This window comes from Thunnus thynnus, chromosome 22 (genome assembly GCF_963924715.1).
Source record: "Thunnus thynnus chromosome 22, fThuThy2.1, whole genome shotgun sequence".
NCBI lineage: Eukaryota > Metazoa > Chordata > Actinopteri > Scombriformes > Scombridae > Thunnus > Thunnus thynnus.
The window spans coordinates 3,396,760-3,418,631 of NC_089538.1; the positions used below are offsets into that span (position 1 = coordinate 3,396,760).

At 38.8% G+C, this 21,872-nt stretch overlaps 1 protein-coding gene across 17 annotated transcripts in view; it reads left to right on the forward strand.

The window, feature by feature from the left end:
- ablim2 (actin binding LIM protein family, member 2) overlaps positions 1-19,021 on the forward strand; it is a 100,323-nt gene extending 81,302 nt beyond the window's left edge. For 6 of the 17 annotated variants that reach the window (XM_067579086.1, XM_067579093.1, XM_067579087.1 and 3 more), the window contains 6 exons: positions 560-667; positions 3,128-3,181; positions 6,700-6,737; positions 6,932-7,040; positions 7,155-7,213; positions 10,003-11,332. In XM_067579086.1, coding sequence (XP_067435187.1) covers positions 560-667; positions 3,128-3,181; positions 6,700-6,737; positions 6,932-7,040; positions 7,155-7,213; positions 10,003-10,251 — 617 coding nt within the window. In that variant the 3' untranslated portion in view covers positions 10,252-11,332. Of the gene's footprint in view, positions 1-559; positions 668-3,127; positions 3,182-6,699; positions 6,738-6,931; positions 7,041-7,154; positions 7,214-10,002; positions 11,335-11,403; positions 11,485-16,975 lie in introns of those variants that run through there. The other 11 variants (XM_067579085.1, XM_067579090.1, XM_067579091.1 and 8 more) reach the window with 7 other exon arrangements.
- The last annotated feature ends 2,851 nt before the right edge of the window (positions 19,022-21,872 follow it).

The following is a 21,872-nucleotide window of genomic DNA, read 5'->3' on the forward strand; positions in this document are numbered from 1 at the left end:
AGTAATTTCACAGTGCCTAGCTTTTAGGATGCCACTGCTTTGCAATGAGAGGAGTCATAAGACATGGTTCAGGCACCCTGGATGCCTTTGTGTGGTGTTTCAGATGTAACAGACTCGGAGAGACTCAGGAGAGATTACACCTCCCAGCTCACCTGAGTGCCATTGTGAAGGATCTGGAGCAAGTTGTTGAGGAAAAGGAGATTTGGACTGAGGGACAACATAGCATAACATAGTGTATGCTAAAGTAACATCCAGAAGTCTACCAGGATGAGTTTTGTATCCCATCACTTTAATAAGTGGATAATAAGCAGGACATGCCACCAAAAACTCAGTGAATTTGCATAAGATATAGTTTCAGTAAAACAAATATAAATATAGTAAACGGCTGGGTCATCAAGTCACCTGCATAAATGTCATAATCAAAGCTTTATATTTGAGCTTTATCAATATGCCTACCATAACGCTGCCCTTTTGCCCCCCAACACCCTTTTTTTCCCCCAAACCCCTCCCCTTTTGCCTTTCATATCCATTGCTCACCCAACTGCGTCCCCAACTGGAGGTAGTGAAAGTGGTCGGAGTACCCCAAGCTTATCCACCTACTCTGATGGCAAATCCCCTTCCTCTGCTTCTACATACGTGGCTGCTCCTCGACATTTCCACATACCAGGTAGGCCATAACCGCACCGCTTGGCTCGCAGCTTAACTCTTAATCTTCCCTACATCTTTACACATTCTATGGACAAGGCTGTGATGTGTGGTATGAAGGTGAATTACAAGGCAGGCTACCAAATCATAACATTACAAAAACAACATGAGCTTTACAAAACTATTAGTGCCAACTTGTTTGGCATTCGTAGTAATGAGAATCTCTGTCACTAAATTATTTGATAGCACAGTTTAGGTTGGTTTGCCAACCAATTCCTTAACCCCAAACTGAAAAGCATTGTTTCATTGACCTTCCAATGGATGAAAGTTTCTGTTGTACCTCTGATCCACCCAAAAATGTTAGGTGTATCAAATACACTTCTACATCACTGCAGCAAGATTAAAACTTCAACACGTGGAGGCCAGCCAATTCAAGATTGCTAGTTTTGACCAAGTAAGACTTTTATTTTCCAGGGCATTGGACCTCTTTCTACCCAGGTATATGCTGCTAAGTCTTGTGAAGGTAACAATATATGTTAGATTTACAGTACCAAACTGGTTACAATGGGCCTCATGCAAAAACATGTTCATATCCTTATTCTACACCTCTCTTTTTTATGTGAGACTTGCTTGTTTGTATCCCTAATAAAATTTTGCAAAATGTCTTAAGTGCACACCTTATTGTAAACTAAGGCTACCTTTTCTGCTACTGGTTTCATTCACAAAAATGATAAAAAGAACTTCATTCTGCAGAGGTTTAAGTCCAGAAAGTCACAGAAATAAAGAATGAATGGTTTGATCTAATGGCAAGTACTTCAACTATGACTGTAGACTTAAAATACCAGAACAAAATACAGCACCTCCTCAAAATCAATACAAAACTGTATTATATTTTACATTTTAATTATCTTAATTTATCTATCAAATGACCTTCCCTAATCAAAACATTTTAATGGCTTTTATTAGCTGTGGTATTGCCTTTTCTCTGTTCTTAAATGCAGGGCTTGCATATCCAAAATGTCTTCACTGCCATGTGGTCCTGTTATGGTGAAACAACCTTTCTGAAATAACAGGGGGTAACAGCCTTAAATTTGAATTGCAATGATTTAGATGTTTGTCACGTTTTTGTGGGTTTTATTTTGGACGTGCTGTATGAAAACACAAATTGATTCTGGAGTGGTTTATTTGTGGAACGTGATCCGACCTACCATACTAGTCAAAAGTTTTACCGACTCATCCGTCAATTTGGACCAGAGCAAATAAACTACAGGTTTGAAAATGTCCCTAAATCCCTCGTACATGCTACTTAAGAATTAATATGTTCATATGGGTGGTTCTTGCATGAGGCCCAATGTCTTAACGTTGTACTTTATAGTGTTGACTTCTTGCCTTTCTGTTTTTTTTTAATATATATATCTCAGACTCTTTTATTCCTGGTGTCCCTACTGTTTGCTAATTTCAAAGCAATTCCTTTCTGACACAGCAATGATCTGACATGAGATTGCATCACTTATAATAAAATTTACAATACATTTGGATAGGATTTGACATTAAACAGTGTATCTTTCATTACTTTCAGTCTCTCACAGAGGAAAACCCATTTGATCCAACATATTGTTCCCATTGACAATTACACTGTCAGTCATGCAGAGGAAAAAAAACCTCCCATGTTGGAAGCAAGTTAAGTGGAAAAAACAGCCAATGATTATCCACTTAATGGCTTTCATAGTCTTCGTCCTTATTGCTTTTATATGGATATTGTTTCAGATGCTGGCAGGCACTGAAACAAGCCAGATAAATGACCCACATGTGTTGTTTTATTGTGAGTCATGTTTCTGCTGTGGCTTAATGTGTGACAGTTGTTACTAAGCATCTCTGTCAGGGGCCTGTCTGGGTCCACTGACACTAAAATGGATTAGATCAGCCTTAGGAAAGAACATACTATCCCCATTATCCTCCAGAGGAACTTAATCTGGTATTACAGTTAATGCAACATGACTTAAATTAACTTTTGACTTTGCTCTATTGTTGTGATGTTTATATTATTAATGTAGGTGCCCCTTTTTGAATGGTTTTATAATTATTACATTCTCTGAAATTCTTTAAAGATTTGCTAATACAATTGGACTGTTTGATGCCTGGGGAACATATGTGATTTCATATATTATTCTTTGAATGTCAATGAATAGTTCTGCATCAAATAACCTCCCATTCCCCTTCAACAAAGACCAATAAATTGATATATTTTGAATATGCTGCATGAATAATACAAAACTGCTGATGTTTCTGATGTGCCATAATAAAAATGACAAATGTCTTGTGTTGAATCAAACTATACTGCGCCTCCTTTGCTTCTTCAAAATATCTCATCCCCCAGTAACTGCTAACTCATGTTTCTTTTTCTCATTCTCTCTCTTTCTTTCTCTCCCTCCCATGTTGGCTTCTTCCATTTTCTTTCCTCTGCGCCTGTTCCCATCTCCAGAGACTATGGTCAAAGATAATATCTATAGAAAACCCCCCATCTACAGACAGCATGGTACAGTCCTCGTTAACACTACCTTCTCTGGTCTGGTCTCTGCACGATGTGTTGCATGTCGCCTGTCAGTCATCTCATCATCTGTTTATCCAAGCTCTCCTCCCTTTTCACCTAGGCCTGCACTGGTCTAGTAGACTCCATGGATCTACATGCATAGGGCTGGTGTAAGAGTACAGCACCCATTCAGTGTTATAAATCAACTTAATAGACAAAAGCAAAATCTATCAAGGTTTGACATTGTGATTGAGCACAAGGTTATGACAAAATGTACCAAAAAAACATTGACTTTTGCAAACCAGAAGCTTTTAAGGTAGAAGCAAATCTAAGGTGTTTTCATATGACCCTGCTCTGAGAGAAGTTGCCCTTCCCTGAAATAAAAGGCTTTAACGAGGCAAGATAAATATGTAAAAAATTTAACTGACGCTATCAGCCTAAGTTGACATGCAGACAGAAAACAATCGTTGTGGGCATAATGCTCCAGGTACCCGTGACAAGATAAAATGCAAACCAGGAAGACCAGCTTGAGTAAACAGTTCAGTATGCTTCAAGCATATCTAAGATTAAGTGTTATACCTCTTCCAAATAGCCACACTTGAAAGTGGTTTTAAAAAGCCTGCTGTAATAACCTCCCTCTGGCTTCATCACACTGCCTACCCAATCACTCTCCAAGAATTAAGTGCGTTTTGCGAGTCTTTGTAGTCTTGACAGAGGGAAGCAGTTGTATGAGGAATGAATAAAAGACCTGAACAGTCATTGCATAAAATGGGCATAACAGTCAGATTGTTTCGGAAAGTTACTGAAACAGACAATCCACAAACAACCCAAAATAATTCTCTTATGGTGGAAGCGCTTGTCGGATCATCTGCACTGTTTCAGTGCTGTTAGCACTTTATGAGAAGCTTACTAAGGCCTCACTACATCTGTGAGTTGTGCTACATCCAAGATTTATCAGATGCCAAAACACTGCACAGTGGTCTATAATACTGGGATATTTAGAAATTCTGGAAAGTTATCTTAGAAATGATTTTATTTTCCATATCGACGATTGTGAAGTAAACAGTAGAATTTCTCAGTTTAAATTTCCAAGTAATCTACCAGGAATGTGCACTTGATTAGGTTAATTGATAGCTTACTTGATATTTTTTAAAGTTAATTTCTAACTAATCAATTCAAAATGTTTTGATCTTCAGTAGCTAGAACAGCTTCTCACTGCCATTTGGAGCCACTTGCCTGCATATAATCCTACTGTAGTTTTAAAGAGCTGATGTACGGGTCTTTACAGGCTGAAACATTGAAGTATGTTGCATTTCTGGCTGCTCTCTAATCAGTGATGTCACAGGAGGTATTTTACATCAGGAGTCAAATGCAAAACACCTTCTATGACATCACTGATTGGGGTGTTGCCAAACGTGATTAAAATTTTCTAGAGGGCGGTGTGGTAGCAGTTTTCTGCAATACCTAAATTTAACTAGTAGATTTAGACTTAAAATTAACTAGAGAGAAGGGAAAAATCCTTGATCAGGGTCTAGTGATAACATCATACTGCTTTTTTGAAAATTTGAACAAAGTTTGCATAATTGGGTTTTACTCAAACAAAGGCCAAATTTCAATATCTGATTGATATTGCAACATATTGCAACATATCTATATAAATAATACAACCCATTTGGGAGTGAAGTTGATTGGGATTGGGGGTCTATTGGTGTTAATTTGCTCACCCCGTTCATGCATGTCTGCACTCATCTCACCAGCTCATTTGTTGGTTTTAGTGGTGAAACTGTGACAGCGTGTTCACTGTGAATGGTTGGGTACATGAATCACTTTGTATGGTGGCATTAGTGTTGTGCCGGTCACTGTTTTTATCACCGTCACTCCTGACCATTGTTTGTGTGTCTAAAATATGGTGTGTGGTTTTCACTATAGTTACCCTCCAGCTACATGTTGCATTTCTGAAGAAACACAGTCAAGCATATGAAAGGGTTCAACCAAACCACATGGACACAGGAGCTTTTATCACCTCAATCACACAAGGAAATATTAATCTTTTTCAAATATGACAAGTAAACCAGCTGCATATGTCATACAGATGTATAAGCTAGCTGTCAGCATCTTAGATAGTATACATTCAAGCAGACGTTAAGTCATTGACACAGCTGGTGCTGTCTGCCAGAGAGAAAAAGGAAAAGAAAATCTGAGCCTTTCTTCCAAGTAATGAATGCTCCTACTTCCAAGGAGGATTTAATCTGGTTGACTGGTTATAGATCCTTCAAGACATCTCACTTCTCATCCAAGGGGCTTCTTCAGTTCTAACTGACTGGCAGGGAGTCCCAGGTATTTAACCTCTGTGGGGCTGTTATCAAGGTCATTGATACCACTTGGTTTGTTAGTGCTCCTGGCTGTGTGTTGGTGTCACCTGAGGCCAAGTGTAAACAACAGTCATTGGAGTTGTCACATGAGGCCAAATGTGAGTGGTTGTTAAATCTCCTGGGAAGGGATGAAAGGACAGCATTGTAGGTGGGGGATAATTGGTGTCGTAGCCCTCCTCCTCTGTTGAGAGATGGTTTCCCTACTTTGACGTAGATCACCTCCTTCACTCTTTCAAACCATCTGTCCTCCCTATCCAAAATATGTATGTTGTAGTCCTTGAGAAAGTTTGATTATTCTGCTGATAATTGATTAATCTTTGGTCTATATAACATCATTTGCAAAGTCTGAAATTGCTTTGTCTGACAGTCAAAAATCCAGAGAAACTGAGTTTACCATCAGATAAGACAATGAAGAGCAGCAAAAAATCACAACTGATAACCTGGAATCAATAAGGTTTGCCATTTTTGTTACAAAAATTGACCTAAAAGATTAATCAGTTCCCGAAAAAGCTGCAGATTAATTTTGTGTCGATCAACTAATTGATCCATTGTTTTAGCTCTGATGAACAGCTAACAAATAGTAGTTAAAGCTAATATAGCTAAATACTAATATAGCAATGTATACCAAGGTAGCGTCACAGCTGTATAAAAAGAAGTGTTGAGGTGACAAGGACAAATGTAATGAAACAGTAACATAGTATATCAATATGAAAGAATACATTTACTGTCTGTATGCACCTCAATACCATAACACAGCTGCTAGCTTGTATTGGAGAAAAGTGTTTGTTGACCATATAGTGACACTAGATGAAAGAGCATGGGGTCAAATCAGGCAACCATGAATATCCATATCAAATTTCATGGTAGTCAGGGTTATAGTTGTTGAAATATCTTCCTCCTATGACCAATGGGTCAAACTCCCAAAATGTTGGAGTACTGTGTTGATACAGATGTTACTGGTTGCTATCCACCCTGTTTTACTGTACAGTTACACAGTGCATGTGGAGCTCCCTGTAGGTGCTGTCTACAGCTGATGATGTCATGGTCCAGAGGTGATTTACTCTAGAGTTAATAGTGCATTACACTGGAGCGGAGAGGCAGATGATCTAGCACATTAACTGTGACATCATGTAACATCTGACTGTTTTACAGCTTCTAGAACATCCTGGCAGGATGGGGACGATAGCAAGGTGGGTGTGAGTGAGTGTTTACACAAAAGTGTCTGTATCTGTCTGTCCATATCTGTCCTTTTTTCAAGTCACATTTAATACTATACAGATACATCCATTTACTAATTCACTAACTCATACTTTTCCATTATCCATCACTTCTGTCCATCTTTCTGTCTCTGTCTCTCTCTCTTTCTTTCCCTCTCTCTCTACAGAGGACCAGTTGGATGATTTTGAAGAGTGAGATTGATGGACATATGGGTCCAGAAGACCTTGATCCCTGCAAGTCAACCTGCAGTCTGCCCACTGATACTTCTCACCCAAGTAAGTAGCCAATCACAAGCTCAGCCTGGTGTGAGTGAAACAAATTAAACAACATGAATCTTTGAACAAAAACTACAGTGTAAAATGATCATAAATGTCTTTGTCTCTCATCAGATTTCCCCTACAGTAAGTCTGCATCCTTACCTGGCTATGGAAGGAATGGCATCTATAAGGTGAGCTGCTACATTTGTGACAGATTATCCAAATATTGTTATGGCACAAGTGGTTGCTTTGGTCACAACTGGAGCCATTTCAAAATGGCTGTAATATGTATTTTTAAAAAATAATTAAAAAGTTCCTATGTAACCAATAGGGTAGTGAAAAGAGTCTTTCAAGAATTTACTAGAGATGATCAAGTCATTTAAATATATATATATATATATTTTTTTAACAAAGATATTTATTTATAAATAAATTAATGTGGTCACATTCTTATGCACCAGCTAATGGATATAAAGCCAGAAATTACTCAAAAAAAGGCCCTATGTAAATTTGAAAATTTCCAACTTTGGCGCCCCCCAGTGGTACTATCAAAAAGACAGTGGGAGCAGCACATTAACTGTGCTAATGTTTAATGGGACTGTGTCATTTTTTACAGACAAAAATGTATGCGATCAGAATACTGTAAAAGTTTCTACATAAAAATTCAACACATATTGCCTATAAAAACATAAAACCAAAGATGGGACAGTAAAGGGACAGAGGCTATATATTAGGAATTGTTCAACAAATAAAACAGCATAAAAAGAAACTCAAACAGGGTATTTGCAAGGAAGTGGAGGAAATCAAAAAGTATTCAAATCCCATAACTTTACCTTTAGTCCTCAAATGAAAACTATGGTTTATTACAACTTGAGTTGCATTTTCATAGCTCTGGCCATTGGTTTTATCAGTTAAGATAACACTGACTCACCAAAGTAATTGCTGAGCTCTCTGAATGGCAATTTAGCTGAAAGTAGGTCCAACTGGTGGTCTGGGTTGTAAATAAACCAACACAACAATTAAGCCAGATTGGCTACCATTTTGTTTTGAAGTAAAACCAAAATTGAACGCACCTGAAATAATAATAGTACCCCATTGCACAGAAAAACCCTGAGTGCCCACTGTACGACAAGGAGGAAGCTCTCTTGGTTTGCTATTTGATCTAAGAAAGAGAGGGCCTTAACTGAGGTGTTGGTTGGATCTAACTGTTGTTGCATTTGAGACCACTAGGTGGTGCTGTTTCTTACTCTAGCTCTATCACCCACTGTGTTACAGTAACAGGCCTCCAATTTCATGTGTTTACACCACAGGTTTTATCAAATCAACACTCCCCTCTCTCAGTCAACCTCCGACCTACACTAATCAACACAGGAAGTTTCAGAGTGGCATTTAAGACCATTTAAATGTTTTCCACAGTTTTAAAATTCAACCTCCCTGAGCTTTTCTGTCACAGTTTTGGTATCACATTACTCAGAGGTCAGTCAGTACCATGCACTCCTCACAAGCAGGGCTCCAGTTTATTATGAGGACGTTGGGGGTATTTAGTCTATCATCCACTGATGTGACGTTGCTGCTCTCCCTCTGAGTTTGTTGATGGATAGAGGACAGGCAGACAAAACAGAACAGAGAAGGAAATGAAAGCTCAGGAGCCGTGACGGATTCATGGCACAAAGTATATTGAACTATTTTTCACTTGCTGACATTACTGGTTAGTGTTGTTGACAATGTGGATTTAGTATGTTGGAAGCAGAATGAAGGGAGATATGTTGTTTTCTATTAACCGTGGAGCTATGTAACATTATACTTATAATATACAATACATTTTTATGCAAGCACATTGCATACACACAGAATGATATACAGTAGTGCTCGATCTCCATTTAGAGTAAAAATTCATTGCACTTACTTGGATGATTTTGTTTTATTCTGCTAAAGTATAGATCTCCATAAATTAAATGTCATGTGTTCTCTTTCAAGAAACAGTACAAAGAGTCTACAGCCAAGCTAGCGGCTCTGTGAGGCTAAATGCTAACATGCCCAGAATGACAATATAAACATGCTGATGTTTAGACTGTATAGTTTCCCAGGTTCATATTAGTTTAGTATATCAGCATGCTTACATTTAATAATTAGAATTAAACACAAAGTACAGCTGAGGCTGATGGTAATGTAATTCATTTGGTCATAAATTTGGCAAAGTACTATTCAAACTGAAATTGTAACCTGATGGTGGCAAAACATGAAATGTCAGAAGACCAACAAAGTGATAACAGTTCATCCTGTAGAGAAAAAAAAAGTTGTGCCAGTCCATCCAATAATTGTCAAGATATTACACTAAAAAACAAAAATATGAACCTCATTCTGGTGCTAGAGAAAGGGTCAGGGTTTCACCTTATCATTAGGAAGTTATCTGCTGGGGACCACAAATGTCTGTATGAAATTAATGGCAACGTATCCAATAGTGACTATATGATACATCAAACTTTGCTCCAATTATTGAATGGTTGGACCAAAGTGGTTGAGCGACTGGCATAGCCATGCTGCAATCATTCATACTTTACTACCATTATGGCTAATAGTTATACTGACCAAAAAGCCAGAAGATAGACATGACACAACACAAAAAGAGCCTCAAGAACCACAACCCATATCAGCCTTCTAGCTAATGTCTTCTTCTCATCTATAAACATGGTTATGTGTCTTGTGTTCTATTAACAGACAGACAAACACTTTCCAACATGAGCGCTTCCTTCTCTTCTCAGTTGTCTTTTAGTCTTAAACTAAGGGATGTAAGCTCACTATCAGAAGAATGTGTGACACTCACTTCCTGTTGGTCACCCTGAAAGAATGTGAACAAATTAAGGTCAAACACAGTGACTAAAAGACTTTCAGATGAACCCATGCTTTGATGAAAAACAGCAACGTTCTGGGCTGAACAGTGGTCTAAAAGGTGTATGTATATGTGTGTGTGTTCCTACAGGCTGCTGAGATGGTGGAGGATGAAGTGGACCCAGACTCCCAGAGCTGGGGAGGCATGAGAGGTGAGAGTGAGGCTATTAATCCTCGGCTCTTTATTTTGTTCTTGCTAATGTCAGTTGTTTCCATTGTTGCACTGTTCATCGGTGCATCAGCTAAATGCCAAAATTACATACAGCTTTGTAACCTCATACAGTCACTAACTGCAAATTACTGCAGACACGTATTAAATATTATTTATTTATTAATTTAAGTTTATGTTAACTGGTTCTTAAAATCTGCAATTTAACGTTGTAGTCATAGAGTAAAGGTTTGAGGATCTGCTGTTCTGGAGGAGTTCTTCTCCCCTAAATTCCCATTTCAGAGTTGTCTTTGAATTGTCACTGACAATATTACACTGACAATAGCATGCCCACACTGTGATTGGACCAAAATATTCCATAGGCGTTGTAGTTAACATATCTTTGAGTTTTTAATCAAAAAAACAGATATTTTCTAACACAGTTGCTTGTCATTTATACTCATATTCAGACCAGTAGAGTTTCATGTCCATCCAAGCCAAACTCTTAGCCTCCTTAAAGAAAATGAACGGAATTTTAACTTCTGGAGAAACTTTCCCACTTTGCAACTCCATTGTTTCATTATAAATCCTGTAGTACAGAGCCAACACACAAGAGCTGTATCAGTGTGTTAATACATCCTACTGCATTGTGTACATCTATGTGCAGTATGAGACTGTTTTTTAATAGAAAGGTCACAGGCTGGATTCCCAGCTCCAGATAACAGTATCAGCTAAAATTTTAAACGATAAAATGTGGAAAGGCCCATATCATCTTTCCTTTTGAGTACAGATCTAAGGTCAGTTTACAATCCCCGATTACATTGTTCCCATGCATATGGAGCCCGGCAGCTCTGGCTCCAGATCAGTGAGTGGAGGTAACAGCGTGGAGAGGTGATGTCATTTTTCCAGCTGCAGAATTATTGATGTGTGTTTACAAGTATGTGTGTGTACAGTCCCGGCTTTATCTTGGGCAAAGAGTGAGTTGAAGGGATGCCAAACTCGTAACAGTGTGTGTGTGTGTGTGTGTGTGTGTGTGTGTGTGTAGAACAACCTTTTATAATGCTTTTGACGCCTTTTGAAACCCAATGTTTTGAGGAGATTTGAGTCCACGAGTTGTAATTTATTTTCAGGCTGTATCATAATAGGTCTGCAATTCAAATAAAAACTCATTGTTCCACCAGATTAATTCTCTCTTTCTCTTTCCTTTCTTTCTCAGAGTACAAGGTAAGATTTCCCTCATTTGTTAATACTTAGAAATAATATTCTTGGCAGTGTTATATGAACACTGGATTATAATTGTGTTCCCTAATAAATCTCCTACAATGCTTACTTTGTGCTCGCCAGGTCTACCCCTATGAAATGCTGGCAGTGACGCATAGAGTGAAAGTGAAGCTTCCCAGAGACATAGATCGCACCAGACTGGAGGTGAGCTCTAATCTTCCTCTCCCTGCTCTGTCATTTCCTCCCTTCTATTCACAGATCATTAAAAAACTGGAGAAAATGAGAAATTGCAGCTTAGAAATGAGTTAGAAAAGTCAGAATTGTGTGGTTTGGGTGAAGTAGTGAGAGAGCTACTGTATAAGCCAAAGCTTAAAGAAATGCCATCTCCAATTTCTGTTAAGGTGGATAAATGTTTGGCCAAAAGTATGTGGACAGGAGGGTGTTTTGTGTGTATTTTGTCTTTCATGATATGGGCCTAGACCCCTAAAGGCCTCAATATGCTTCACAGGAAGTGCTTGTCAGATCATCTAATAGAGTGGGGAACCCACTTTTTTTCTTAGAAAAAAAGATATGATTATATTAGAAAGTAAGAGGAAAGCTATGAAAGTTTGGGATCTTGGTGATGGTATGATGCATTCAGGGCCATTGAGGACATCAGGGTCTGTCATGTCCTCGACTTTACACAAAAGATATTACATTTTGGCACACTTTTCTTAGAGGGAAAAATTGTTAAATTAAATTACATAAATGGATTTAGTATTTCACCACCAGATTTATATTTCTAGCAATGTGGTGAAGGCTTTGAAATTACATTTAGACCATCATTTTGGAGGATAAAATTAGCAGAAAATTGAATCGCTCAGTTGAGTGAATAAATAAACATGGGGAAAATGGGGGAATCTGGACCTCAGTATTTCTAAAATCCTGGCTACAACCCTGTGTGTATGCATCTTCAGATAATTTGCACTGCAATTCAATGCTGAATTGATTGGATTTGATTTAGCTGTTATTTACTATTGATTCAGCTCAGATCTAATATTTTCAGTTGTGTTGTGTTAAGTGTTAAGTTTAGAATTACCAAAAAAAGGAAACATTAATAATCACTCAAGTTTTATTTTAAAGTACTAAATTAAAAATGTACTAGAAACTATTGTTGCCACATCAGCAACAATAAACTGTTTCAGTAAGCAGTGATTTTTAGGAGCCAACATGGTTTGGAAGTATCATTAGTTGCTAAAATAGTGTTAGAAGCATTGGGTTGACTGCAGGTACCTTTGCCCTGAAGGCTCACCTTGCATTCTTACATAATATTAACAAGGTGTGTGGTGCCACTGGTATGTTTTGATGGTTTTCACCCCCATCTTGAGTGTAGCCATTACAAACAGGTATAAACACTGTCGGACAACCTTCTATGACCTAGTTTGTTTTTAGCATATTGAAGCCATTAGTCTCATTTAGGGGAAGTCTGTGGCAACAGTTTGGGAAGTCCCTTTCCTGTATCAACATGACAATGCTCCCGTGCACAAAGCCAGCTCTATGAAGAAACGTTTTTCCTAGTTTGGTGTGGAAGAACTTGACTGGTCCGCACAGAGCCCTGACCTTAACCCTATCCAACACCTTTAGGCAATAAAGCCTGGCTCGCAGTCGATGAGTGCCCGACTGCACTAATGCTCTTGTGCCTGAATGGGAGCAAATCTCTGCAGGCATGTTCCAAAATCTGTACTTCCCAGAAGAGTGGAGACCATTATAGCAGCAGATTAATGCCCATGGTTTTGGAAAGAGATGTTCAACAATCACATATGGGTGTAATATTCGGGTGTCCACATACTTTTGGTCTTGTGGCACAGTTTACTGCGAGAAAAATGCTTAAGTTTGAGCTGTACTTTGTGCAAAATAAAGTCAATAAATTGTCAGATTTTATTGGAAATGTGAATATAATTGGCAGTAGTGTTGGTTTTAGGTTCTGAAGTTGTATTACATTACTAGCACTTTCTCAGGGTCACAGCAAGTTTAACCCACATGCATGCCTTATAATAAAAAATTAAGCATAATTGGACTTAATGTCCTGTAATAACTAATTTCCTGCAGCTGTTTTTCTTAAACTACCCATTTACAGATTCAGAACTCTCATTAACATTGCTCAGTTTAAAATAGAAAATGTTTTAGTCAACTTAAATAAACTTCCACATTGGATAAAAATCCCATTTAAAAACTTTACCACAAATTCTGGTTAGTCTTGTGGTGCAGATCTGATGTCCCCAGAAGAGGTTTCATGAACTTTTTCCTTTCAAAAACACCCCCCTTAAAACATTTAAACCTTCAGTCACCCTAATATGAGAACTCCCTGTGAGCCTTTTGATTATGGGAATATTGTCCCAAGAGGAGTCGGATCGTCGGGATATTGAGGTGTTACTGACGCAAGAGATCCCCTCTGTGGTTGAGAGCACAAGACTGGAGTCGTATGGTCATTTGTGTGTATATTGAAGAAATATTCCAACCTCTCTCTAACCCACCACTGTGCTTGATCCTTGACCTCAAAGTGCTGTTGGTTTACCCAAACTAATCAGCAGCTAAACTGGTATCAAAACTCAAATTCAGAGCCAAGACAGAGGCTCTTTTCCATGAGGCAGTACAACCAAATGTGATATTTTTGACCTGTAGTTGTACATAGTGCAGAGCAAAACTTACAGGAATAGTTGAACATTTTAGGGAAGTATGCTTATTCGCTTTCTTTCTGAGAAATGAAAGATGTGAGATGAAAAGATGGGTACAGAGCAAGAGTCAGGACGTGGTTAGCCTAGCTTAGCATAAAAACTGGAAACAGGGGGGGGACAGCTAGCCTGGCTCTGTCTGCAGAATGAGTTACAATGTGGTGAAATGTATCCTTCCCCCCTCTTTATCTGCACGGCGTGGGTGTGTGTGTGTCATGCTTCTTCTATCGTAGTATGTGCGTGTCACCCAACACACTAGCAGTGATGTCATCATCCTGCGGGCAAAAGCTTGTTGATTCAAAGAGTAAAAGATCTGAGCAGCTTGTAACATACTGTGATGAACATGCATCAAACAACAATCTGTAGATGTGACACTAATACGTCTCACATTTGAAATTATTTTAGTACACATTTAAACTCATATGCACTTTGGTTTATGCAAATCATGAATATATGCAGTTCAATCTGTTCTAAGATACCCCAGCTAGAGTGGTCTAGCTGGGGTTTAGAGTTATCTGACATTTTTCATGTATATTAAGTATCTTTAATTTCAACCATTTTCATGCCAAAAGATTTCCTAAAAGTATTCCTAAATACTTTTAGTCTTGTCAGAGGAAGAAAAGATTAAGCTCAAGGGTAAGATACATGTATTTTTTGGTATATGAAAAATATATCAAACAAAGCTGAGCTTGTGTCACAGCCAGTGTTTCAACAACTGATGGAAAACACCCTCTGTGACATCACTGTCTTGGGGTGTGGCCAAAAGTGCCACACCCTTGAAAGTCTGAAACCATATAAGTATTGTACCAGTGGTTTTACAATCCATTTATTTACCCTTTGACTTGTAAAAGTTAAAATTTTAACAATAAGAAGTTATGGGGTGGGAAGATAAGGTTACACCATCTGAAGGAAATTATTGGATAATACTGTAATGATAGTAATGATATCTTTATTGTGTGACATATTTTGAAAATCCAATTTTCCTGGTAATAGAGATTATATTCTCTGTCTATTTTTTTATCGTGTTATTATCCTGTCAGCATGACAGGTGAAAAATAAAAGGGGTCGGGATGTTGTTGCCTCGGGGTGGAAATCTATCGCTCCACATTCCTCAAACTGGTTGTTATAGAAACCAGGCGATTGGCTATCACACAACAACAGCCTGCCTCTAATTTACCATGACTATCATCAGAGAGACTCACAACTGCTGTGCACACTACAGCCAGAGTTTTACAATAAAGCAGCTTATGCTTTTGTTCTGGGTCTAAATCAACACCATGCATGTTTTTGTTCCATGGTATATTCTTGACATTTACAGAGGAGTTTGCAGCGTGCAGTGTGAGCCAAGTTTGGTTTTGGAAAGTACTTTTGTTTGGATAAACTTCTGAGGCACAGAATTCAGTTTGCTGTGTTAAACCTCAGTACAGAAGGCAATGTAACATCTGTTTATGTGATGAACACCAACATTGTCTAAGGATTGGGTGAATGTCATATATGTGAGTCCAGTTTGAGAGTATGAAGCTGGCTATTGATGCACCATCAAGCAAAAGAGGGTAATATATGCCATCAGCAAAATGTCGGAGGTCTTTCGTTTGCTAATTGCACCCTTTGCTAGGACAAAGTGTGCCATTGTTATTGTTATTTAGGACTCTCCTGATTTGTAACCCATTGTAGGCTACTGTCTCACTGTAAACATCACAGTCTCCTGAGAAGAGACTCATCAGCATGTCATGGGGAAAATTATATGCCAGGTCTCGGCAGACAGGTGCCAAATATGTTTCTCAGCAGCAGAGCTCTATTGGAGGCTTAAATAATCTCATTGGTTCAGGTAAAAACCCTGATGAGTTGAGCCAAAGAACCAGATGCTTTCTGGCTTAGTGGAACATTTGGTTTATATCAGTGAAGCCTAGTGAAAATTCAACAACTACAAGCAAAGAGAAAGCTGGTGTTGATCACACCACACATTCAACCCCAAATCAGTTATTTTCCCTGGAATTGCCATGATCAGTGGATTGGCACTTTACTTCCACTTTAGTGAGCAATGACACACACATTTGCGCTGTTGACCAATTGCAAAAAGAGTCCAAGGTACAGGATGTTATTGTAGTAGCTCTATTGCACCAATCAGTTTTATATAACCCTGTCCAATCATAATGAGAAGTTATCCCAGTTAGAGCTCACCTCTTTATATCCATTTTGCCAGCAGTCTATTTCATGACAACATGCGAATGAATTTTGCTGGGCCACCTTCTAGTTTGACCATGCTATTAGGAAGAGACACAAACTAAAAAAATCTATTTCTAGCCATAATAACTTATCTAAGTTATATAGTTAGCGTAACTAAGCTTTTAAGTTCACACTATCCATATTAGCCTATACAGTATAGGTGCTGTTGGTTAGCTAGCTAGCCAACCTGCTTCCCTGAAAAAAATGAATTACATGGCTTTGACAGTTGAAAAACAAAATTGCCATTTATAGTTTGAATTATATTTTCATCATTAATGTCTTTTTTCCCCCAACTCACTAGCTCCTTGGAGCTTATTTTAAATCCAATAACGCAAACATGACAAAATAGTTGCTTGTCAGTACATTCCAAAACAACCCATGTGAGCATTTTGCTGATCTGGTGCCATCATCAGTTGGATGAAGAAACTGTAGCTGTAGTTTTTTCAAGTTTAGTCAACAATGAGTACTTGGTTGAGGTTAGAGAAGGATCACCTTTATGGTAAAAAGACACAAACATTGACTGTTGGTGAGAATGAGAATCTTTGTTCCCGCCAACCATCCACCCTGGAGACATTAGATGGTGGTACAAGCACTCTCCATCTCCATCATCAATACCCCAAATGAGGGAATATGTTTTGGAAGAGTGGTGTTCAGTAGAGTTTGAGAGACTGTCCTCACCAGTCTCTTTAAAGATAAGTACAATATTGGTCTTTTTCACTAAGTCAGTATCTTTCCTCTGCTGTGTTTTGCATTTCCAGAGACATCTATCACCTGAAGACTTCCATCGGGTGTTCGGTATGACCCTCGATCAGTTTGACCGCCTGGCCCTCTGGAAGAGGAATGACATGAAGAAGAGGGCACGCCTTTTTTAGACCAAAAAAAAAAAAAGGCGCCAAGCAGCATCTCAACAAGCACCTGTCCTGTCCAGAAGGAAGCAGAAAAGAAAAAAACAACTCATCTGAAATATCTATATATGCACCGCCATGATACCCCAACTTTCCACCTGTAAAACGCCATGCCATCTGCCTGTGATGCCACGGAGAGGCACTCCGTGTGGGAACATTTTCACGATGTTGAGGCAGCATCTATAGCTTTTTGTATGCAATGTGGTCCGAATGTTTGACTGACAACCTTATGGAGGAGGAAGAGGAGCTGCGTTTGCATGGCCTGTGTTGATGCTCCTCGCCTCCCATGTGGTTTCTGCATCTGCCCCCGCCCGCCCATCCAGGCGCAGTCATACTCCCTGGCAAAAAAAATAACAGCTTTTTGTAATTCTCGTGCAGGCCTTCCTCCAGGTTTCTGTGGTTCTGACTGTTTTTTGTGCGCCTTCTTCTACTCTGTCTATCTTGACTTATCTCCCTGTTTCTATCTTGAGTTTTTCACTCACAGCTTGTTTGTTTTCACTTTGCGAGGGTTTATCATGTTGTCTGTCTACATATCATTTGTTTTGCCTTTTCTCTCTTGCTGTCTCTCCATCATCTTAAGTTGTTCTCCCTGCACCGAGTTCATTTTTACATTTTTACACCCTTGCCATTACTTTAGGACAGTGAAGAGACTGCAGAGTTGTACACATTGACTGTTGAAGCATGTCAAGGCCAAAGACAGGGATAAGAAACTACTTCAGCTTCTCTGATCTTTTACTTCAAAAACTGTAAAAGCACCTTATCATACGCTTTTGTTTTCAATTTCAAGCTCAATCAGAGAAGACTGGCTGGGTAGTTTTGACATGCCTGCCCTGATACGTTTGAATGCAGTCCCATATCTTACACAAGCCCCTTGTAAATCTGCACAGATAGGGGAGCCAAGGCTGGATAGGGGCCACAACATGGCAGTGAATCACAGATAGAGGGAGGAATAAAAAAAAGGAGAATGTGGGGCCCTGCAGATCCTTCAATAGACATACAGTGCAGAAGGTTTCAGGGTGTGCAAAGGTGTCAAACATGCAGCATTGCCAGATTGACATGCACTCACATCAACAAAACAAAAATGAAATTATTTTTATAAGCTATTTTTGACTTCTGGAAAGGATCATTAAAGCAATCATGAGACACAGCTGAGAGAAATCATGATTTTGTTACAAGACAAAAAGCCCATGCTGACTTTGTTAAGCTTCACAGACCTGCAGCAGCACTTAAGCATAACAAGTGAGGTCTTGCTTGATTTAAAACTCAATACTATAACTGTGTTATATCTTCTCAGATAGAGATTTAACTCTTTATATGTTTGTTGTTTGAAAGCATTGTTGTGTACAGTCAAAGCTACACATTTAAGCTGAAGTACATCAGCTTTGCTTGATTTCTGGGCAGTAAATCCATCAACTCGACAACTAACATACTGTAAGATGTATGTGAACATATACTGGACATATACCAGATATATTTGTCTGTATACAAGCCATGGTGTATAACTCTTCAGGCATGCATGAGGATGGGAAAATGGGGTTTTATCCGATGACCTCAGTTAAGAAATGTATGAAAATAATATCATCAATGTGGTTTGAGTGATTGATTATTTTCTGGTTACATTAATTCAGATGAAAGGCCCGGGTCAGCTGCTTACATTAGCTTGTGTTAGATATTTATTTAATTGCAATATCAAGGAAGGGATGTTATTTTGAAATCTTAAGGGTGTAGTGTCGAGTGAATGGCACCACAGAGTTTTTGAAGAAAAACATATCAAATTTTTAGTTTAATCTGAGTGTCAAATCAAATTTTGCTCCTGTAAGTAACACACTAACTGTTGTCATAAACCGTCATGTCTTCTTTCTAATATTCATCTGCTATTAAAGTGCTTTATCCAAACTACAGAGTCGCCATGGATTTGAGTGCTTGTGTTTATTAAATGATTGTGAAAAATTAGTTTCTTCTTTGTATGGAATAACTATAGCTTCAAGTAAAGTGTATACCAGAGACGTGTGGATGTTTTTTTAAAGATATCAGGGAGAAGGAGTTGAGTCTATGATATGATCAGTAGTGATAGATGATCACCAAATAGTTCTCAGCAGCATTTAAACAGCTGGTGTTAGAAACTGTCAGAATTAAGGGTTAGCGTCAGATTTATACAGCTGTGGAAACATTAGCATAAGCCACTGCCATAGAGAGCAGGTTGTAGGAGTAGAAACTGCAGAAATCAGCCTGAGATTGTCCCCTAAAAATTACGTTTGTTTACTATTTTGCAACAGCAAATATGTTTTGAATCTAAAATGATGCCATTTGGATTATGTTTTTGTTCAACATCATGAGAAAGCATTATTAATGAACGTATGTGCCACGTCGCAACATGTTCATACTGAATGTATTAGCTGACAAATTTTGTTTTGTTTTTTCCTATAATATCCGCTAGTAGAAAATAAAGCATGATTATGAGTATGCTAAGGCACTCACAGCAGCTTGTTAAAGTAAGAGAAAGATTGTGGTCTTCTTGGTTAAATCCACTGACTGCATAAAAGATGGACATCATGACAGCTCCCCAAAAGTGAAGCCAAAATATCTCGATTGCTTCCTGGTGCTGGCTGCAGTGTAGGTCATAAGTCCCGCCCCCTCCATGTTAGTGGATGGGATATGAGCCAAACTAAAAAAATAAATTTTTTCCAAAGTTGGTTTCTTTCATTTTAGGTGGTTCTTATTACGCTGATGTTTGCCCAAGTGTTAATTTTTCTGATAAGTTTGTTTTTAATTAGTTATTTGATTATATAAAAAGGGACCATGACATCATGATTGACAGGTGTGACAGCCACTCTCAAACCTTCACCAACTCTACAGCGCAGACTCTGGCTCCAAATGAGCCACAAGTAAGATGACAGCTCCCAGAAAGGAGATATTTTGGCTTCACTTTTGCATGGTGGTAGGAAGTGGAGACATGTTGTCCATATGTATATACAGTCAATGGTTAAATAAAGAAAAAGTCATTGGTGACTAACTTTAAAGCAGCTATAATCAATATCCTTATAATAATGTATCAGTGTGTAATGTGAGAGGTGTCGCTTGTAGTGATGAACCTTCAGAGAATTATCATGCCTCCAAATAAATGATAATGTTGCTCCATAACTGCTTGTTTGCTAACAAGTTCAACATATTAACTTAACAGATAACATGTCGTTGTGTTCACTATTTTTTTCCACGGCCCCCAAGTGGCCAAAAAGTGAACATAATCCATACAGCAATTACATTAGCTCCAAAAGGCATCAGGCAAAACTATTTAGTAGAATATAACATAATGTTGAGGAGACAAGGTTGCTTACACTAAGACTGATGAAAGCATCTTCAGCTATGTTTACACTGCAGCAAAGAGAGTATCTTATCAATGCATCTAAGGCTTTTTTTCTTTTCAGTATGTGAATAGGGTAAGTTAGTACCATGTTGACAAGTGCAGTCAATGAAAACGCAAGATAATGGAAACAAAATCTGCGCCAGTTTTATTCTTATTTATTCCACTCTTAAACAACTTTAAGGACCTTTAAGGATTCTGGGCTACTGTAGAAACACGACACTGCAACATGCTGGCTTCTGTGAAAGAGGACGCACTCCCTATGTAAATATAAAGGGCTCATCCTAAGGGAACGAAAACACAACGATTCTTATTTTCAGGTGATTACACACTAAGGAATATGTACATAGGCGCCTGAGCAATGGAGCAAGTGGAGCGAATGCATCCCTATTATTCACGCAAAGTTATGGTTTTGCTACCCCACTTTTTGTCTTTTTAAAAATAAACTTATCATACAGTCTCCGCAATTAGGTGATTATATTTAAGCAGCCTATATCAATGATCAAGTAATAAGTGTTTTCGGACCACCCTGAAAGTTGGTTTGGTCCAGCCCATTGTGAGAGAGAGACAGACTGAGAGGAGCTTTTCCTCACATTGTCAGTGTCTGAATTAACAATCAATCAAATGTTCAGTGATGGGAAGTTACTTATTTAGACTTCTGTAGAACACTCTGCTTAAGTTTCAGTTTTAGTCAGACTGTGGGCAGAATTGTTTTTAAATATGATGATGCATCACACCATGTAATGACCTCTCATCTTGCTGCTCTGCGCTGTGCTTTCATTATTGTGATTATTCTCTCATTTTCTCATACAGGCTAAATGAGAGCTGCAAGTTTACTGTAAGGGGCAGTAAAGTCTAGTCCTCGACTAAAATGAACCTTTTAAGTCTTGAGGAGCAAAAATCACCTTCTGAGTTGTGCATTAAAATAATCCTTGATTTGAGATAATGTAGGTTCACTAGCAAAGACCACACCATTTGAGCGGTATGAAAAGTAGTTTTATTTGGATTGTTGAGAGGGTTCAGGATTGGATGAGGATAGTGTATGGTGGGCTGGATGAGGGTCGGGCAGGGGTTGATTGTGCAGCCTGCAGACACGGGGATCGGAGAAAAGATGAAAAACATGCAACAGATCAGACAGGGAGGGAGCAGGCTAGGGGAAGATATGACCTGGCCCTGCGAGAGGGTGGCGCTGGACAGGGAACCCGGAAGTGAGCGGCCGTCCGGAGCGGTGGTGGAGGTGGAGGCAGAGAGGAGCAGGAAGAACCTGGCTTTGTTGTCGGTTCAGCGAAATGGGATTTGTATCTGGAGTTCAGCCTGGCCTTCAGCCGGGGCTGAAGAAGTCCGGGCTCTGTTGTAGTAGGCGGCATTGTGACGTCATTGATGTGCGGC